The sequence below is a fragment of the Oculina patagonica genome, chromosome 5 (genome assembly GCF_052425735.1).
Source record: "Oculina patagonica isolate OP01 chromosome 5, crgOcupat, whole genome shotgun sequence".
Taxonomy (NCBI): Eukaryota; Metazoa; Cnidaria; class Anthozoa; order Scleractinia; family Oculinidae; genus Oculina; species Oculina patagonica.
In genome coordinates, this window is record NC_135762.1 from 30,278,408 (window position 1) to 30,299,086 (window position 20,679).

Genomic DNA, 20,679 nt, shown 5'->3' on the forward strand with positions numbered 1-20,679 from the left:
ATGATGTCACTGCAAAGCCTTGCACATTTTTTGGTGTCATTCCTACATGTATAGTCTATAAGATTATAGACCCGTGTTTGATTTGTGAGCGTTTCTGTTCTTGTATTGCAGAAAAGTAAGGAATTTGAAGAAAAGTTGAAGTGTTCCCTGAAGCAGATTGGGGAGGATTTTAGTGAGGCCTACTCTAGAAATGTTCAGCTTCAAGAGGCAAATGAAGACTTGGAAAGCAAAAATCACAATTTAGAGACAAAACTGTTTGAGTTTATTGAGAAGGAACAAGCTGCAGAAGAAAGGGCAAGGTATAATGAACAACAAGTTTAATTACATAGACTTCGGTTTTTTTATTTTTTTTTTTTCCACCATGTCATAATGTACCTGCATTGATATGTGATGTGGTCATTGTATAGCTTAAAATCAGAAAAAAATATTTAAACTTTGATTGACATATCTTATATGATTTAATTATAGATGTTTGTCAGTTGAGAAGTTCTCTCTTGAGAGTAGACTTCAAAAGTGTGAGAGCGACTATGAACAGCGACTGTCAATTGCAAATGACCAGGTGGAGTCACTTCAAAACGAGCTTCAAAGATATTATAAATACTTGACTCAAACGTAAACTCTACATGGAAATTGCTATCCTAATACTGGAAATTGTATTTTCTTCCTATTACAAATACATATATTTAATAAAAAAGCCAACTTTCGCACAAAATAAGTGGCAAATGCTACGTGGAATTAGTGGTTAGCTAAAACAGTAGCCCGCTTTGGCGGTAGTAAAACCGCGCAAGGGAAGCCCTCTGCTCCCAACACGTGATTTTTTTATCATTAATGTAGGTGTGAAGAGATGATGACAAACAACATGAGGTCACTGACTGACAAACATCAAGACCTGGAAGAATCTTACAGTGAGTGAAGCACAATGAATTTGCTCGTTATGTCACGGATTTTACCAAATGTTTGAACATCCTGCCAAAATTTGTATTTGTGTCGCAGGAAACCTAAAACTAGTACAGTCAACTCTCTCTAAGACGGACACCGTCGGGACCGGTCCCAAATGTCCATCTTAGGCTACGTTTACACGGACACGGTTTCATTTGTAACCGCATCGAAAGCGATGCGGTTACGCCCTTCATTTACACGGCACCGATCGAGACCACTACTGTAACCGGGTCGTTTTGAAAACGCTGTCGAAAGTGGAGCGTTTTCAAAACGATACGGTTTCGTTGTCGTGTAAACGGTCAAAAACGGCGAAACCGCATCGATTTGAAAACGGCCATGTATTTTGGCACGAACTGGCTGGCTTGCGAAGGGTAAACATGGTGAAACAAGCATAGAGAGCAGCGCTTGCTTATACAATCACATTCGAAAACAGTCGGAAAATCGTTGAATAGGCTCCGTGTAAACACTTCAAAACCGTGTCGTTTTCGATGCGGTTTCGAGGTCATGAAACCGTGTCGATTGAAAACCGTGTCCGTGTAAACGTAGCCTTATAGAGAGTCGAGGTAACGTGACACCAGAAATTTTGAGACGATAAAGCTAAACGGCTATGCACAACGAATACACGTCTGTTTTAGTCGCTTACGTTAGCAAAACCTATAAAGTGGAACAAAAATTATATCAGAGATTCGACTTGTTTGTTAATAACAAACGGTGATACTGTAAGTAGAAAACTAAATCTACATGTTTAAGCAGAGAAGTAATGCGTTTTAGCGGATTGTTTTTGGTAAATTTGGTATTCTAAAAGCATTGACCTGCTATGCTACATGTCGATAACAAGTTTTGAAGTATTATTCACGAAAAAATAACTTTAGTGCCTGTCCGTTGGCGGTTTCAAAGTGTCCGCTGTCCGTCTTAGAGAGGTGTCCGTCTTACAGAGAGTTTTCTTACAGTAAAATGACTGAAAAACGGCAGGGACCATAACCAGGTGTCCGTCTTATGGAAGTGTCCGTCTTATAGAGGTGTCCGTTCGTTAAGAGAGAGTTGACTGTAGTCCATTTTTATAAAAAAAATCGCAATATTAGAGCACTGAAACTGTTAACGAGCATCTTTGGCTGAGGATGGCTTAACCTGCGTTGCAGACGAACAAAACCCTGGTATAGGTCTAAACCGAAGTTTTGTTCGTCTGCATGCAACGCAGGCTAAGGATGGCTCGGATGGAAAAAAGATTGCAACTTGAAAAAGTTAGGCAAATGTTTTCAAGTTGTTTCCACGCGTCTTCAAACAATTGATATTTATAGCCGTAGCTTGATTTCTATCCGCAAATTAAGGTCATATCTTCCTTTAGATGTTCAAAGATAATTTTTTTATGGGTTAAGTTGCCTACCACTAATTTTTAGAACAGCTTAGACCAAAAATCTGCGAAATCCCCGTGACATCCTTTAATATTGGGTCTTCCTGTCATACATTGCATCCTTCTTGACACTACTTGTGTACAGTAATACTCGGACGTTCAGCTTAAAGAAATAAAGTATTGTATACCAGTTCAAATCTAATGTCGTTTTTAGTCTCCAATAGTTTGGATCTAAACACTCTTGATTCTTTTCCTTATCTTAGCTTGCTTCCAATCTGAGGCAGAAAAAGAGAAGAATTTCATTTTAGCTGAGTTGGAAGCCACTAAACAGTCTCTTCAGAAAAGGTAGCGATTGTTTCTCAAGTCTTTCCTCCATTAATGCACGCTGTCGCATGCGGTAAGTTCAGGAAAAATGGCAGTTGAAGACTAACACAATGATTTGTGATGTTCAGCCGACAGGAATGTGACCAGCAACAAAACACTTGTGTATTCCTCAAACGACAAAGCGAGCAGAAGCAAGATGAGTGCGATGAACTTCAGCAACAAATACAGAGTTTAAAGGTGGGTTAAATAGGATAAGATCAAACTTTTAAACTAAGCTCTTTAAGTCACTTGATGTCCTTTGGCGGAGATTTGATACTTGTGGAAATAGACAAGCATTGAATTTTTCTTCAATTCGAAAACGATCAAGAAGTATGAAGGACAAAAAAAAAAATTTTTGGCGTAAAGGCCGTGCCAAACGAGGACCCATTGTTGCTCATGGTGAATTTCCTTGTTGAGCAAACGAACTGGACTTCAACAAAAGAAATATGTTTTTGTTTCCTTGCTGCGCAAACGGGAAAAAATTTGTTGCGGACACAAAATGTTTCTGAAAGAAATCAGAACCTTTTTTGTGTCCGCAACAAATGTTGAGTGCGCGGGCAAACAGAAAATCATTTACTGTCCGCACAATGTGTCCTCTTTTGCCACAGCCTTTAACAAAGCAAGAAAACCAGCTTCTTTCGATGGATTTTTCTGTATTACACTCCTTGTGTGGTGGCGTAATGTTTACTGCATTTAACTCTAGATAGAGCGGTCGGGGTTCGAGTCCTGGCCGAACTCACTGTGTTGTGTTCCTGAGCAAGTCATTTGTCTCTCACAGTACCTGGATAGCGTTATCCACCCTTTGACCAACTGGGCCCAGGGCTGGTGTATAAATTAGCACAGATGAATTAAATTCTGCGCACTAACATCCCATCTACAGGAAGAGGGGGTGGAAAATTACTCCTAGTTGCTTTATGATACTGAAACCGGAGATCAGCGAATGCAGACTAACACTCTCTTTTGCTCTGTTGCCTTTTGCAGGCTGAAGTCGACTCCATGAGAGAAAACGTGTCTAAACATCAACAAGAACTCGAGTCAGCAAAGGTGAGAATTAATTTGATCTCCACAAGAAGTAATGAATAGGCAATATGTAAGACGTGATTGAAACTTTTTCAGTAAATTGTTTAAAGCTTGTCTTCAGATCTTTTGCAACCTTGAATTGAAATTAATTCTCAACGGTCATTGAATGTTTTTGTTTTAGGCTGAGGTGGAATCTACCAAACAAGAGCTGGCAAAACATCTGGAAGAAGCAGAATTTACCAAGTCTGCTCTTAGAAAGGAACTAGACCAGGTACTCGGCATCACTTTGATTGCTTGTTTAGTTTCTCAATAGAGCGGTTTTCACTTGAGTGTCGAAAGTTAATTGCGTTTACTTTGGTTTTGGTTTTACTACACTCAATTGAAAACTTCTCTACTTATAGACTATACCCTTGTACTTTGACTCGGCTTGCTGGAACAACTTTTTTTATATATTAACGCTCGATAAAGTTGTATCGGGTACCCGAGACCATATAAATGGGGCCTTATGAAGAATTCAAGAGTACTGAATTTTTACATCAAGAATTCATTAGCCTTTAACAACTTACTCTTTCCCTGATCTTCATCGGAACTTTCAACTGACATTTTGTTCTGGTTCTTTTTCTAGGCACACAATACAATCGACGATTTCCAGAAAAGAGAAGAAACTTTATCTCAGGAATTACAACTCAGACTGAGGTTTGTGCAAGGGACTGTGACAAACTTAACTTGAGAACAAAATTCGAAACCCAATAAAAGCGGTTTGATTTTTAGAGCAACACTCGATAAATGACTGACATTTGTTAGGTACGAGGAACAGAGGCAGTTGGATTGTATTTTGGACAAACCTAAAACGCACCAGGCTTGCGTTTTTATGTTTGTGCGCATGTAAACTGACAACATTCAGCCGTGATTTATTTGCACGCACCCTTGGACGTAAAGTATTCTGTAACTTGTAATCCTTTGATTATGTTTTTTTCATAATCAGCAATCAGAAGAAACAAGATGAGGAATTGGAAATGATCAAAGCCCAACTAGACAGGTATACATTTGTCAGAACACGGACGGCGCATCTTTGTTTATTTTCTGTTTATTATCACTTTGCTTTTTTTGCTACGTTCGAAAACTGCCATTCTAGTAGAAAAGTGACCTCAATATTGTGATATAGTTCAGGACTATAACCCTGTTGTAACGCTTTTACTGTAATAGTCACGTTAATGGTTTACATTTGCCAAATTTGTTTACTTTAGAACAAAATGTGAAAAGCAAGAAACAGAAAAAAGGATGAAGGTTGAACTCGATAGGTGAGAATGTCACGCACTCCTTTTGTGAGCGTTGCGTTACCATACACTGCGCTTTTTCACTTCTCCCAACTTGTCCATTTAATTATCTTCTATCAGGTTTAAACTCGATATTTTTTCTACTTCAGGCAAATAAAATCTCTTGAAGAGAAAGCTGCTAAATCCAAAGAGGAATTTGGAAGGTGGGTATGAAGTATGATTAATTAATATTTTCGAACTTGAAATAAAGTAAGTGTAAAGTTTCATAGCTTTTTCTTGTCTCTCTCTTCAAAAGACGCCTTGTGGAGACCCAAAAGAAGTTATCACAAGCGGAGATAAATTTTGAGAAGTAAGTTCAACAATATTATATACCATTACAACAACTACTACTACAACGACAACAACAAGAGTTTATTTGTACCAAAAACGAAAAGAACTTATTTACAAAAGTGGGATATAATCATCTGCAGCTTCGCACTAACCGGCCATTACATTTGAACTTTATAATGATACAGGGCTCAAATAATATTGCGGACAGTTGACAAATTCTAGCTCGGACAAATGTCGTTTCTGACCGGTCAAAATGTTGAAAATAGTAATATTATTTACTGTATTTTCGCCGCAGATTCAAAAACGATCAAGAAATTAAAATGAAAGAAAGAAACTTGGAAATGGAAAGGTAAAGGTAGCGACAATTTTAATTATTCTCATTTACCATTTTGTGTATTTAACAATTTCCTTGCATTATTTCTTTTCAGGAAACTCTTTTCTGCCGAGGAAGAAGTAAATAGATTGAAATCAGATTTATCCAGGTTGGGATTATTAAATCTGTAGCTTATAACATTGAGTATGCACATGTTACAATTTCTTGCGACAGTTTTCCATCGTCTTAAAGTTTTCCTACAGAAAGTCTTCGATTTTTGTTAAGGTTTCATTTGTTAACAAGCAGTCGATGTGAGTTTAGGAATACATATTTGGAGCAAAACTGATTTGGGAAAACATCGTGCAGACATTTGGAAACTCGCGTTTTCAAGTTTACCAACTTAACAACAATTTCTTAGCATGTTTTGCAGACAAACAAACTCACTTGCACTTAAGGTAATCTTGACTATTTCTTCTTCCTTTTTCTGTAGCAAAACCAGCAATGAAGACCAGTTAAATGAATTGAAAGCTGAAATTAAAATGTAAGTAACTTTTAATCTGGTATCAGTAAAATTTAGTATATTTTTACTGAAGTTATATTGCAGCGAGCGATGATTTGTTTTTTCATTTATTTTTTGATTTCATTCTTCAGGTGGCAAACTAAATACGAAGAACTGTGTCAAAAGATTGAGCCCTTCAAGGTCAGTTTTTGAAACTTACATGACTGTATGTAATAGCAACTTGAATGATTTATGAGAACAATTCTTTCATAATTTCACACAAAAATCAACGCCTGCAAGAGCGTTGTCGTTTGCAGCAACTTGTTACAAGATGAAGCTATGTGTCATTCCTGTCATTTCACATAAAATGTCGCCTGCTTCTTATCTATAAGCTTTCCGAAATGATCAAACGTCCGAAAATAAGAATTTCTTTGTAAGCCAAAGTTCTGACAGCCATCTGATATGCCAGCTAATAGTTTTTTCCAAAGCCTGAGGGGAAAAAATTGTCAGACAGCCGATGACACAACTCTGAAGTATGACATGATTGACATGGTAACTCATTCGTAAAAAGACTGAAACCATGCTAGTGTTGTTTGTTGTTCGTTTATTTCCTTCGAACGTGTTCATAACTTGTAGTTTTATTTGGTTATAGGATCAGCTAGATGAATACGAAGCAGAAAGAAATGCTCTTCTTTGTCAAAACAGTCAAGCTAAGGATGAGGTAAAACCACCGAACACTGTGTTCACTGCTAAAGCCCAGGGCTAACGAGGATAAGAGTTTAAACTCTCGCTCTTGTTTGGTCAGAAACTTCCATGCACTCTCATCGACTCTCAAGCGCTCTCATCGACTTTGAATGTGCTCATTTTTTCATGACAGTCCAGGGACGGCGGAGCATTTTTAACTCTTTATTTTTTCGGAAATTCTGGGGGGTCTACAGCCCCCCCCCCCCCCCCCCTGGCTCCGCCGTCCATGCAGTCGATGAGAGGTTTCTCTCGTTTGGCCCGAATTGATGACAGTTGATGAGAGTTGACGAAAACTCTCATGGGAGTCAAATCTCGTCGTCATTCATCCTCGTTTAGCTCGGGCTTTACATGGGAATCAAAGCAAATTTATTTTTCTTTACTGTCTTTGGTTTCTTTGTCTACTTTTTTTCTACACCACTTGACTTCACGCTTCGATTATAGCTGTTGCTGTTATAAACGGGTTGTAATGGTCTGTAATTATTTTGTTTGAGGATTCCTTGACTAAAATAAAGATTGATGTTTTTGTTGTGAGTCTTGTACTCAGAGACGCCCTCATCTATTTTGTGCTTCATGCTTTGTAACTAAGAAAAAAAACGTCTCCATTTACAGAATAACCGTGAAGCTTCGCTCCCTCTAATCGGTTGTTTAAACTGGATCGAATAATGAACTGAATTACTTACAGAATATGTTGTATGATATATTTTTTCTTTCTTTTGTCGTAGGTCGCCAAACTAGGCCAGCAATATGCCAAGTTACTTGGCCACCAGAACAAAAAACAAAAGATTCACCACGTTATAAAGTTGAAGGAGGAAAATAACAATCTTAAAACTGTAAGTACAGAGCGATTTTCACTTGAGTGTCGAAGTAATTTGCCTTTACCTTGGTTTTTCATTACTGCGCTTTGCGATTAGTTTAAAAAATTTGCCCCACTTTCTCGGCCGATCAAGAGTAAAATCAAAACCAATCGTGATTCGCTCGCACGCGTTTTCCCGCTTCACGCTAACCTGCGATCAGGCGTTTTTTCAGGGAAGGAGGGCATGATCTCAGGTTAGCTTCACGCCGGCTACATGCATTTGCTTCGAGTTTTGATTGGTTCACTGGCGTGTCCGCGTCCTTTGTGATTGGCCAGAGTGATAACTTTGGTTTTGGAAAATCGAGAGAAAGAGAGAAAGAAAATCGCTTTACAGAGAACTACAGTACACCACTACACTGCAGGTTTCTGACTGAAGCTTGCGTTAAGATTAATACTTTATAACTCTGCGCACTGATATCGTAAATAAAATGGTTGACTACCGCTATGAGCCTGAAACCTTCTCGAAACTTGTTACTTAATTCTCTGATTTAAGACCACACTTGCGTACTTAGCCAGAAAGAATATTCGCAGTGATGTACATGAAGAAATGGTTGGCACACAGCGAAAACTCTACAACTGTTAAGATCTCAGTTGTAATTTTGCTTAATACTGAAGCCTGTGTGGGGCTGAACTGAATTGTACTCAAGATGTATGTCTAAAAGATTTTGTTAATTAAATTCGTTTTTAGCCAGCCTTTTCCAGGCGAACGGTTAGCTGGGTAGCGAGCACTCAGATTTCTGTTTTCAGTTTGAAAGGTTTTTTAATAAATTGTCTGTATTCATACAAAAACCAATTTTTAAAGTCCAGGGCTTCAAAACAAACAGCTAAATTCGCGCTATTTCCTCTTGTATTGTGCATGATGTTGAGTCCGATCTCGATGGAACGCCTTGCTTGTTGGTGTTGGCTGGGGGCTGGGGTAGATATTGATAGAGGATATACCGTAGAATTCCGGTTATAAGCCCTGGGCTTATACAACTTCATAAGGGTTTTTGGGTGGGCTTATAAGAGGAGGGGCTTATATCCGGGAGGGCTTATAAGCGGAATGAAAAAGACGTTTCGAAACGCGCCTCGGGAGTGTTGATCGAAATACGTTTTTAAGTTAAAAACGCATAGTAAAGCAACATTTAGCCCTGTTCAGTACTGTCATCCGATAGAGGGGGGCTTATAACCGGAATTTTACGGTAGTCGCCGGCTTCACTAGATGATTGATGGAGGATAGTCGCCGGCGACACTCATGTGGGGCCAGTTGAAATGCTACAAGAGGATGATCCTATCGACAACAAGCAAGAGAAAGTAACTGAATTATCAAAGGAATGACGTTCCCGGACAAATGTCACTAATAATACGGAACCCTGGTTCAGCCATTTCATAAACGCGTGTTGAACATTAACCTTAAAAGGGCACCCTGTGTGCATGTTTTAGTAATTAGAGGATTCCCGGGTTGCTAGACAGAAATATTGTCTGCTGCATATGTTATTAGGCAATACAAGTTTGTCTCGATACACCTACGAGGAATTTTTTAGCTCTTCTCTTAGAGGTAATATCTCAACGCCTTCCCGCTTCGCGAATGTAGAGAAGTCTCCAAGGAATCAAAATATCGATGCGAGACTTAAAGAACCGTGTGACATCTTGACAGCTAAATCGCTCTTGAATCAAGAGGTTCAAGTGACGAAGGATAAACAAAGCAACTCTGCCAGAATTTCGTGGATTCAAAAGAAGCAGCCAACACAGAGCTGTAGAGCGGTAAGTGTAAGTTAAATGTGCGAGTAAGAAGAGATCGATAAAAAAGTTAATGGAAAATGGAGTGTTGGCGAGACTTGGGGAGAGAGAATTTTACAAGAGGAGAGGGTAATTACAGTACAAAGATAAAGCTACTTTTCCAGGCCAGTGGAGAAACTGGAAAAATAACAATTGAGGAGGGGCGTGTGTGTACAGAAAATTCCACTTTAAACGCTTACAAAAAATGCCTCTCCTGATTTTAATCTGTTCAAGTTTAAGAGAGTGTTGTGAAAACTGTGCTGGTATTTGTGTCTGGGTCAAATGTCAAATGTAATTACCGTACAATACGGTATAATTTTGTAATGTTACAGTCACACTTGGTACATATGAGAGTGCGTGACCTTGGTACATATGAGAATGCGTGACAGCCATCACGCAATTAGTTACCCGCGTGTTAAGTTTAAAAAAAAGTGTCACGAAATATCCGTGAAATAATTAAAACACAGTTTGACTCTGACTTTCTTTTGCAGATATGAATCAGTCAATAAACCAGGCAAATTCTACACGAATTCCATGTGGAGTCCTCAACCCAAGTGCTATAACAAAAACATCGCTCGTTGTAGCTTACATTATCTTACTTGTCGCAGCCTGCGTGGAGAATTCACTGGTAATCTGTTTAGCCAGGACATACAAGGACTTAAAAAAATCGCCATTCGTCTACCTCATAATAAACATGGCCGTCGCTGACATTCTGGACGCATGCGTAGCGACAAGCTTATCTGTTTCCTTCTCCTTCGTGGGCTCGCGATGGTTGCCGGGATTGCTTGGTAAAATATCCTGCAAGCTCGCTTATTTTACTTTAGTTTTTTCTATTGGGCTGTCAATTTGCACGCTGATGGTCATGTCAGTTGATAGATACTTGGCGATTGTGCTTGCAATGAGAAAGCCCTTGTCTGGCACAGCAACCAAGAGGTGTATCGCTTTATGTTGGATCATTGCAGCTTTTACTGCCTCGCCTTACCTATACAAGATGGGAACAGCGAAACAGCCAGACGGATCATTCCACTGTTTTGCCACTTGGAGCTACGATCGCGAACAAAGCTTGCTATACAGCAAATGGGAAGAGAGCCTAAAGTTCGCTGTATTTTACGTAATTCCTTTACTTGCCATAGCGAGTACTAGTACGATCATAGCTCAGACGCTGAGAAAAAGGCGCGCTTTGGGAAGCAGCCTAACACAGGCCTCAATCGAACAGCAAAATCATAAGATCTTTAAACTGCTGATTACAATTGTAGTGTTATTCGCTGTGTGTTGGCCATTTGCTCATGTACAACACTTATTGTCAGCTTTTGCGCCCTCAAAATATTGCGAACTTCCCGCATACATTCCAATGTTTTCCTACTGGATTTCACACACAAATGCAGCGATAAATCCAATAATTTATTTTTCCTTCAATAACAAGTTCCGAGAAGGCTTCAGACAAGTTCTTCAAGACTGGAAACTGATTCGTCCGCGTCGTACAAGAAATGTAATTCCACAAGAAAATCTTGCTTTTGCGAATTGGGACACAGATATTAATTTGACGGAAAATGATGGTAAGATAGACTCGCCGAAAGAATGGGACGACACCAAAGTTTGACTGTGATACAGCGTTCTTTTGCGACCAGTAAAAATGAGATATTAAATTGCGCCGAAACGGAGAAAATAAACGCACGAAAGCTTTTCACTCTTTGCTTAATTTCCTTGATCTAACTTGTAAATACATGTATTGTAGTGAGTCGATTTTGTGGCCTCTTTCCAATAAGCCACCCCCTCAATTACCGCCCTCACCCCCTTAAAGCTGTTTTTGAAATAAGCGCCCGTATTCTAATAAACCGCCCCATCCTCCAATAATATGATAACAAAATCAAAGAAACCACGTTAGTAGAAGCAAAAACAGGCAAGCTCAGTCACTTTTGCTTTTAACTTTTTTCTCTGACTTGTTAGAGCACATTGCACGACATTTTGAACAAAATAAAGAGCTCAACAAACGCAAAAATATATCAAATGCATATCAACGAATTTCTCTTGTCACTGTCGCAAGTCTCCAAAGTAATCAGTGGCCAATCAAAACAAACGCAACTAACGCAGTGAGCCAATCAGAACTCAAAACAAAAACGCAATCGGCGCTAGGCGCGGGAAAATGCGCGTTAGCCAAATGCTATTGGCTGATTGGTTGAGGAAAAAAAACAGGTTTGCTTTAATTTGTAAGAACAGGTCACACGAGTTGCATGAACCAATTGCAATACTCAGCAATTATTTCCGCAATCAACGAAAAACCAGTCTAAAAAGTATTGTTATTTGCAGGAAATAACGAAGCTCAGAGAACAAGCTGAAAAACAGAAAAGGGCAATGAAGAAACTGGAGGAAAAAGCCGACCAGGTTACGGGAAAGAAAAGATTTAATCCTGCCGAGGCTTTTTCGCATCACAAGAAAGAGAATATGCCTCTATCAGTTCTTTCAAATGGTAAGTAACCCCCCCCCCCCGGTACAACAACAAAAAAGGTTGTCGGCATCCAACGCATTTACTTTTTATTGTCACTTTTTTGTGTTAGTAAAACAGCACTAAGATACTAGAAAGTCCACTTTATTCTTTTATATGTACCCTAACTGATACCGTAAAATTCCGGTTATAAGCCCTGGGCTTATACAACTTCGTAAGGGTTTTTCGCTGGGCTTATAAGTGGAGGGGCTTATATCCGGGAGGGCTTATAAGCGGAATGAAAAAAACGTTTCGAAACGGGCCACGGGAGTGTTGATCGAAATACGTTTTTAAGTTAAAAGCGCATAATAAAGCAACGTTTACCCCTGTTCAGTACTGTCATCCTGCAGAGGTGGGCTTATATCCGGGGGGGCTTATAATCGGATGTATTTTTTGTTTCCAGGTAGATGGGCCTATAACCGGGGGGGGTGGGCTTATAAGCGGAGGGGCTTATAACCGAAATTTTACGGTATGTGGTGTGAAATAAGCTCCCCTCTCTATTATGGTCCTCCCCCTCTCTCGAATGGTCTCGAAAAGGAATAACTCCCACCTCTCAAGGCATAAAGCTTTTATCTGAAGTCTTGAAGTCGCCCAACCCAAATATTGCTCAGTATCTTTATTTTTCTATTTCTTTGCAGGAAATGGAGCGGTCAAGCCTTAAGTAACCTAGCAACGGTCCTCCGGGAATCCTTAAAAATGAGTCAGTAACCCATTATCAACAATTTTCTACAAACCGTAGTGCCTACAGTTCCTTATATGGAGTTATATGAGACGCACTGCTCACAGCAGCCAATCAGAGCCTAACACTTGCTCACAGCGCAAAGTGTGCAGTCCGGGATAGGGATAGGGCTTTCCACAAGTTGCTCGGCAACTTTTTGGCAACTTTTCATATTTCGAGCAACTTTTCATGATTCCAGCAACTTTTTTCCTCTTGAGCAACTTGTTGAATTTTGAGCAATTTCCAGACCGAAGATCTCCGAACATTATCCGAGGGTTGTTCAAAAGCAGTACGAACGTTTCCGAAGATTTACGAAGTTTGCCGAAGACTTTCGAGGACCATCTGAAGACATTTCAACTTTCGGCTGCAAAACTCTACAGCAAAAATGACGTCATTGATATCTTCACTATATTTCTCAGTTAATATTTAGATACTTCTTTTGTTGTAAAACTTCATAAAACTGCATAGAAATCTAACTCTCACAGGGAAATTAGCATATATTTAGAGAAATTCTCTTGATTAGAAGCAGCGTTCTGGATTTTTTGGAGCAACTTTCGAGCAACTTTTATTATCAGAAGCAACTTTTTGGATTTTTGGAGCAACTTTTGAGCAACTTTTTGAGAAATTACGGGCAACTTTTTTGGAAATCTCGAGCAACTTGTGGAAAGCCCTAGATAGGGACCATCAAACCCATGACCAGGTTGTCAGCGGAGGGGGGGGGGGGGGGTGTCTGGTGTAGCGCTATGATTTTGAACTTTTTTTTTTCTTGGCGACAAAGCATCTAAAATAAACTCTTCCGCAGGAGAAATAAAAAGTTGGCGTTATTTCATTTATTTAGGAGAGGCGTTTTTACGAACAACACAAAGTAAACTCTATAAACTTGCGTTACCTCAATATTCGCGCCATTCTGTAAATAGCTTATAAGAATTGAATTTATCCATATTATCTACGTTTATCTGCATCCATCATGCTTGTATATAGTTAATTCTCCTACTATGTAAAAACAAAACGTCAGCCTAACGCATTTTTAGGCACTTTGTTGTTGACAGAAATATGATATTGAATCGTTTAAGTATAAGTATCTTCGTTAAAACAGAACAGGCAACTGTGTTTCGATTGTTAGTTTTATTCTCTGTGGAAATATTATTAATTTAAATGAAAATATTGTAAACTTTTGTGTGATTCCATGTCGCTGAAATTGTAAATTGATTAGAGCGGTTTTCACTTGAGTGTCGAAAGTAAATTGCGTTTGCTTTGAATTTGCATTACTACGCTTAGTGATTGGCTTAAAAATCTCGCGCCACTTTCTCAACCAATCAGAACTTAAACCAAAACCAATCGTGACTCGCTCGTGCACGCTTTCCCGCCTTTCGTGCCGGCTACATGTATTTGCTTCGAGTTTTGATTGGTTCACTGGATTGTCTGTGTCCTTTGTGATTGGCCGAAGTAATTACTTTGGTTTTGGTTTTACGACACTCAATTGAAAACTGCTCTATAGTCTTGTTTTGGAAAAAGCCACAGAAGGATATACTTTTGGACGTGATGCCTGCAGTCAATTTTTTGTAGCAGTAAGTGATTAGAATTGACTGTTACGAAATAATTATATGAAGATTTTTAAATAAATTAAAGCATTTATTCTTTTCTGTCGTAGTTATTTAATTTCTGAATATTGTATAATGTTTTAAAGTTTGTCATTGAAATTCCCAACTCAAACTCCTCCCCAATTCCCTCGCGGCTACGCGGCTTGTCTCCGCCGTTCGCCGTATACAAAGCACTCGCACTCGGTCGCGAATCCCGCCAGCTACGAAGGCTAACCGCAATAAAGCTTTAAAATAATCCGGTATAGAGTTTCAGGGCTTCGCAGCCAAATATCTAAAAGATTTTAGACCGTAAGTTGTTGTAGCCTGTTCCAGGCTCTCGGTTTGTGGGAAAGAACGAAAAAGCGGGCGGGCGCGGCTCGCTCGCCTTCTTTCCCGCTCGTCTTTTCCGCGCTCGCCCGCTTTTTTCGCTCTTCCCCACAAACCGAGAGCCTGGCACAGGCTAAAGTTGTTGATGACGGTTTGGTAAGCGTGTGGCACTCGGCTTGTCGCATACGATAATCGTAGGCAAAATCGTACCGTCAAATTCCAGTTTAGCAACTATGGAAGCAATGTTTTAAACGCGAAAACGTGTTTCCAGAAACATACCTAGCGCGCTTGTTTCCATGAAGCAAAATTCGCTTCTGCTACACCGCAGAAACACTGACCGTGTTTCCGCGTGGCAAGAAATCATGGCAGAACGTGGTCACAATAATGAATAAAGGCCTGGCAAAACGAGGAAACGTTTCCAGAAACACTCAGTGCGCGCATGTTTCCCCAATGTTTCCTAGTTTCGCAACACGGGAAGCATTCTTTCCAGCGTCAATTTTTGTTTCCGAGAAGCAAATTTTGCTTCTGCTATATTGGAAAACATTTTGTGTTTCCGCGCGGCATGGAAACATGGCAAATCGAGGAAACATTTATGGAAACATGTTTCCTCGGTTGGGATAGAGACGGGATCGCCGCCATCGTGGAGGGCAAGACTGCTTTTCCTGACGAGGATCGGCCATTTTCTGACGTTTTCATTGAACTTTTCTTTGTCAAAGATCAGGTGGGCGGGTGTTGAGCGGAATGAAGTAGAGAGCGAGTTCTTCTAGCTTTTAGAAAATTTCTGAAGAGTTTTGTTCACAAAACATTTAAAGACGAACAAAGGGAGTGTATTCGACGAATAGTTTGTGAAAGAAAAGATGTTTTGGCGGTGCTTCCGACGGAATTCGGCAAGAGCGTGATCTATCACCAATGGTGTCGAAGATTATTACATCACACCACCAAAGACGCCAGACGATCGTGCCAGTGACGAAACAGTGTGACGAAAACTACAACCTTGAAATGTCTAACCTGAGCCTTACACAAAATCAGCCTTTGCAGAAAACAAATTTTAAAAACCATCCGATCAGCTCGTTCAAAAGGGTTATTCAAACACACGTTTGTGAGAGTAAAAATATAATTTGAAGGCGCTAATCACGCTTATCTGATGGCATCGCCGACATTCTCGACGACGTTGACAGATACTTTAATTAGGGGGCGGCAGACGACTTCACAAGTAATTGTATCAGGCTTTCCCTTTTTTCGCCTTCCCTCCGCCGCGAAAAAAAAAGAAAGCCTGATCGCAGGTTAGTTACATAACAACTTCATACACGTGAAATACTCTGTCACGCGGTCCGATTGAAATCACGTGACATCATGTCACAGTCGTGTGCAGAGTCACGTTTCTCGTGCCCAGACCCCAATTTGTGTAATTGGTCAATTTGGTGCATAACAAATATGATCACAAATGGTAAATCGCGGGCTTTAAAAATACAAAAAAATCGCCAACAAGAATGATAACCCTGTAGTTTGCACAATAAAAGTGTTTCTTTCCCTTAGTTTAATTTTATTTTGTGGTTGATGTTCGGCGTTTACTCAATAACCGGCGTTCAATCGAGAAAATGCCGTACTCTTTTTAGTAACAAATCACAATTATCACGTGACATTTGTCGTGTGCGGAGTCACGTTTTTCGTGCCCAGTCCCCAATTTGTGAAATTGGCGAATTACAGAAAATGATCAAAAATGGTAAATCGCGGGCTTAAAAAACCGAAAAAATCGTTAGTTAGAATGAACACCCTATATTTTACACCATATTTTTTTCTTTCCCTTAGTTTTATTTTCATTTTGTGATTTTAGTTGAATGTGTAAACTGAATATGAGAGTTTGTTATATAACTTTGTGCACGGGCTCCTTGCACGTGAATGAAAAACAAAACTTGTTACGCAAGGACTCGAGGTGCACGTGCCGTTTCTTGATAGCCAATCAGAGTGCACTGTTCGAAGCGGAGGTAAAACTCTGCAATTATATTTTTTTATACTTCACTCTCTGCTACGATCAAACTGTAGTTCAAAGCAAATGAGAGTTTATTTTGTGTGGAGGTTCTCGATTTAACATGTCTAGCCGTCCAAGCCCTGTCGCCCCTAACCAAAGTAAGTTCTGTCGATTCCTGTTTTGTTTGTCACTGTAGTGCTTTGTCGTGAAAGAGAGCCACCATGTTGACGTTTGATAGGACTATACAAGCTTTCCATGTTTTATTTCTCTTCATTCGGTACAAAAAAGAAATAATCGTTCACTTAACCTACTCACACGAAATATCTCAGTTACCTATGCCATCCGTGCTTTTGATTCGAGAATCATACTCACTTGTTGAAAATGTTGCTTGTTTATTTGTAGGCGATGCTGACAGCGAATCTAGCGATTCTGGTGTTGACACACTGTCGACTTCCACGAGAGGCAGTTTCCCCTCTGATTTTATGGATTTAGATGAATTTCTGTCTGTGCAAACACAGAATGGTCAGGAAAATACAGCCTCGGCGACATCATGCGAAAATGTTCCAAATCGTCCCGCCAATGCTACGTCAGCTACGAGGACCGTCGCGACTTCGAATGCTAAGATTGAGGAACCAGCAATACCAGACTTAAAGGCGGCTGTAGACGTAAATAGCGTTTTGACATCAATGATGCTGTCGAAAATGTCATCTCTACCTATTAAAGTGGATCCAGTCGTTTTTCAGTCCTTGCAAGTCAGCACTTCTCAGCCTGCAGAGACCAGGGCCGAGAACAACACAATTATTCAATGGTGCAAAACAGTTGGTGTGACCACACAGGAACATCAAGAGGCCATGGGACCATCGCCTGGGAAAACGCCAGTGAGAAGACGTCGCAATTCCAGATACGTGTACAACCCTCTGCCAATCACAAAGAAGGCCGACAGGAAGTTTGTTACCCAATCAGATAAGGATGAGAGATACTGGGAACGCAGAATAAAAAACAATGTTGCAGCGAAAAGGTCCAGGGACTTAAGACGGCAGAAGGAAATTGAAGTCACAGAAAAATTCAAAACACTTGAGACAGAGAATGCCCTTCTTAAAGAGGAAGTGCGCAGACTACGTTTGAAAGCTGCTGCGCTTGAAAAGAAACTTTCTCATTTCCAAGGTGCAGACATGTGACATTAGCGATGTTTGCCCAACCTGTAAATTTTGCGTGGTGCAAGTCTGATGGTGAAGTAAGAGTCTGTTAAAACTTGTGCCAGAATTTTTTTAATTATTTATACTGTGTTCAGAATTTTACTGAAAATGGGAAAAAAAGTAATGTTTTGAATAGAATCAGTCGTTTGAAAAGGGCAAAGATGGTCAGTCAAACCATGATTCCTCCATTGCTGGATGGGCCAAAAACGTCCAGACAATCTCTTTACTAGAACAAGGAAGAGGGCACTTTACCTTATCCCCTGGCAAAAAGATTCCAAATTCATAGCCCTTCCCCCCTCCCCACCCCCATTTAAGCACCTCTGGATCTGCTACTCAATTATATGAACCTTTGACATTTCCCTTTCCCCCCTTTTTCTATTTTTACATCAGTTATTGTGTAATTGACCATTGTGCTGTTGCTTCCCAATCCAGTTGGGATCTAGGGGAGCCCCCCCACCACCACCACCCTTTTGTTGTAAAGTATTAAGGCCAAAAACTTTTCCTCTTTCTTATTGGAGCAAAGAATATTCCTTCCAGCACTCCCTGTATTTTTACTAGAAAAAAAGCCCCTTACCCAAGACTATCCCTACCGTACTTATGTAAGAAAGGGTCCACCTTCTCTTGCCTCCCACCCCCCCACCCCCCCCCCCCACCCCCAGTCAATACCACCCACCTTCCTCCTTGATGGTTTGAACTTGCTTAAGCCAAAGCAAACAATTACTTCTATGGCTTGTAGACTCATTTCAAGTGCTGTCGCTACCTTTTGGGCCATGTCGCTTGTCGGAATTTACCCTAGCAGGTCCTCCTTAAAGTAACTGGAAACATCCTTTTGGCAGAATTTCATGGAGCTCATATAATGCGAGTGTGTGAATACATTTTGTACATACGAGAATATTTTATAGAGTTTTTATTTGTATTGTTCCTTACAAAGATTGACATACTCTAACTCAAACACCACTGTCAAATATTTAAATTTTAAATATATTTTGTGTAAAATTAATACTTGAATCAAGATGTATGGAGTGCAGTGAAACTTGTAAGAGATTTCATTTTGAGCCCATAAGGGTCTGTGAAGGAGGAGAAAGTGACAAGTGGAAACTGAACATTGTAAATTATCTGAAATGAATAAAGCTCAAAGTGGATAGTAAATTGCTGGTTACGATTTTGTCAAAGTGCAGACTAAAAGACTGAACTCAAAAAAAATCTACCGTAGTCCTAATCATGCCCCATTTACCAAAAAAATTCCTTATTATAAAGTAAGCCCTGGGATTATACAGTTAAATACTGATAACTCAAACCTTCTGATAACATGAACCTTTTACCATTTGCCTTCAAGTCATATTATTTTTAGTGTAAATAATTCTAGCCTGATTTGATTCCCCTTGAAGGTTTGAGTTCAGGATTCGACTGCAATTTTATTTTTTGTTAGGGCCTGTGTGTAAAGGGGTGGAAATTTGTACCTCAAAATTTTTATGAGCATAGAAGGATATGTCTCTGAGTTTTATGAAGGGGGCTTATTTTTGGAATTTTACAGTGAAAGAAAGAAATATGGCCACTAGTACATCAGTGTTTTGTACTCTTCTGTGCATTTGAAATTGGTATGATCTTTCCCATGAAGTTTTTCATGACCTAAATTTCACCATTTTTCTTGGAAATTTTCAAAAATTATCCTGATTTTGGGCACCTTTCTACCCTTTTCTTCACACAAAAATAACTTGCCTAATTTATTTTGCACAATCAATACCATTTTTCATGACTTTCCACACTCATGTCCAGGATTGAATGCAACTTCGAAAATTACGAGAATTATATGACTCTCCAGGCCTGGAAAATGAAATTCTAAAATTTTATGACTTCCAGAAAGAGAGAAACTGTTTACAGAGTAAGAAACATCCCTAAATAAAAACTCTTTCAAATCTTCCTTCGGCAGTGAGAAACAAGCTAGAAATCAGCAGCAGGTCCTGAAGTACCCTTACTTTCCATCCTGAGCAGTGTCGCATTCCACACTGTGATCTCTAATTGGACATTTAGTGCATTGCTCATCATTTGTACTTTGAATTGCCATACAGGCTCACAATAATACTGCAAGACTAAGTGTATAATGTCAAAAGGCTAAGAAGATTACCAGTCACATCACAGAAAAGTTCTAAAAAATAGCCACCACAAAGGAAGTAGGATAAAACTTGGGCCTAAACAATGATATCATAACTGTACTAAACACAACACCACCAGGAAGGCGGTGGCCTAATTGTTAGTATGCTGGACTCTGGATCAAGGGGTCTGGTTTCTAGCCCTGGCCAGGGTCATTATGTTGTGTTCTTGGGCAAGACACTCTACTCTCATAGTGCCTTCCTTCACCCAGGTGTATAAATGGATGCCGGTGAACTTAAATGCTGCAGGGTAACCCTCAGATAGACAAGCTTCCCATCCAGGGAGGAGTAGAAATATTCCTAGTGACCTAATGAAAACGAAACTGGGATAAGCGACCGACTGATAGGCTGCCTTGTATATATAAAAAAAAATGTTTTCCCTCGGTAACTTATTTAGCACAAGTGCTAATGGAGCCGACAATTCAAACATTAGAAACAAATATTACAAATTATTATTCAACACATGTGCGCGCTGACCATATATGGTCAAAATGTTAACGTTATCTGTCATCCGTACATAACAGATATTCTGCGATATACGTAGGTTGCGAAGATGCGTCCGAAATCTTGTAAAGCGCTGCATAAATACTTTTTTCTATCTGTGTTTTTTTTGACAATCTGTTGAATAATTATAATAAAACAATTATCTTGCTCGATCTTGCGGAATATCGTCTGATTTTAGCCAACTCGGCCTACGGCCTCGTCGGCTAAGTATCAGGCGATATTTGCGCAATTTCGCAGGATAATTGTTAATTAAACTTAACAAGGTTAAATATCCCAACTGGCAGGAGGCGAACCAGTTGGCTATTT

General features: G+C 39.7%; 3 protein-coding genes across 3 annotated transcripts in view; all 3 read left to right on the plus strand.

Annotated features, from left to right (window-relative positions):
* LOC144655128 (uncharacterized) overlaps nt 1–14,290 on the plus strand; it is a 15,483-nt gene extending 1,193 nt beyond the window's left edge. Inside the window, exons 2-21 of the mRNA XM_078515342.1 lie at nt 112–299; nt 469–586; nt 833–905; nt 2,554–2,635; nt 2,743–2,851; nt 3,635–3,697; nt 3,855–3,944; nt 4,299–4,369; nt 4,659–4,712; nt 4,921–4,974; nt 5,100–5,153; nt 5,246–5,299; nt 5,576–5,629; nt 5,709–5,762; nt 6,084–6,134; nt 6,245–6,293; nt 6,745–6,813; nt 7,559–7,666; nt 11,755–11,914; nt 12,568–14,290. Coding sequence (XP_078371468.1) covers nt 112–299; nt 469–586; nt 833–905; nt 2,554–2,635; nt 2,743–2,851; nt 3,635–3,697; nt 3,855–3,944; nt 4,299–4,369; nt 4,659–4,712; nt 4,921–4,974; nt 5,100–5,153; nt 5,246–5,299; nt 5,576–5,629; nt 5,709–5,762; nt 6,084–6,134; nt 6,245–6,293; nt 6,745–6,813; nt 7,559–7,666; nt 11,755–11,914; nt 12,568–12,590 — 1,578 coding nt within the window. The 3' untranslated portion in view covers nt 12,591–14,290. The remainder of the gene's footprint in view (nt 1–111; nt 300–468; nt 587–832; nt 906–2,553; nt 2,636–2,742; nt 2,852–3,634; nt 3,698–3,854; nt 3,945–4,298; nt 4,370–4,658; nt 4,713–4,920; nt 4,975–5,099; nt 5,154–5,245; nt 5,300–5,575; nt 5,630–5,708; nt 5,763–6,083; nt 6,135–6,244; nt 6,294–6,744; nt 6,814–7,558; nt 7,667–11,754; nt 11,915–12,567) is intronic.
* Nucleotides 9,572–11,069, plus strand: LOC144654369 (substance-K receptor-like). Its single transcript, XM_078514504.1, has one exon. It carries the CDS (start codon nt 9,941–9,943, stop codon nt 11,045–11,047), a length of 1,107 nt encoding a protein of 368 aa, XP_078370630.1. The 5' UTR covers nt 9,572–9,940; the 3' UTR covers nt 11,048–11,069.
* Nucleotides 14,291–16,502: 2,212 nt separating the features above from the next.
* On the plus strand, nt 16,503–18,868 carry LOC144653646 (hepatic leukemia factor-like). Its single transcript, XM_078513701.1, has 2 exons — nt 16,503–16,681; nt 16,926–18,868. Exons 1-2 carry the CDS (start codon nt 16,645–16,647, stop codon nt 17,699–17,701), a joined length of 813 nt encoding a protein of 270 aa, XP_078369827.1. The 5' UTR covers nt 16,503–16,644; the 3' UTR covers nt 17,702–18,868.
* Nucleotides 18,869–20,679: the final 1,811 nt, after the last annotated feature.

Excerpts from the sequence above, each read along its gene's own strand:
- LOC144654369 (XM_078514504.1), top strand. The coding sequence starts at position 9,941 with ATGAATCAGTCAATAAACCAGGCAAATTCTACACGAATTCCATGTGGA.
- LOC144653646 (XM_078513701.1), top strand. The coding sequence starts at position 16,645 with ATGTCTAGCCGTCCAAGCCCTGTCGCCCCTAACCAAA. Across the intron at positions 16,682-16,925 it reads CCCTGTCGCCCCTAACCAAA|GCGATGCTGACAGCGAATCT; the intron begins GTAAGTTCTGTC and ends GTTTATTTGTAG.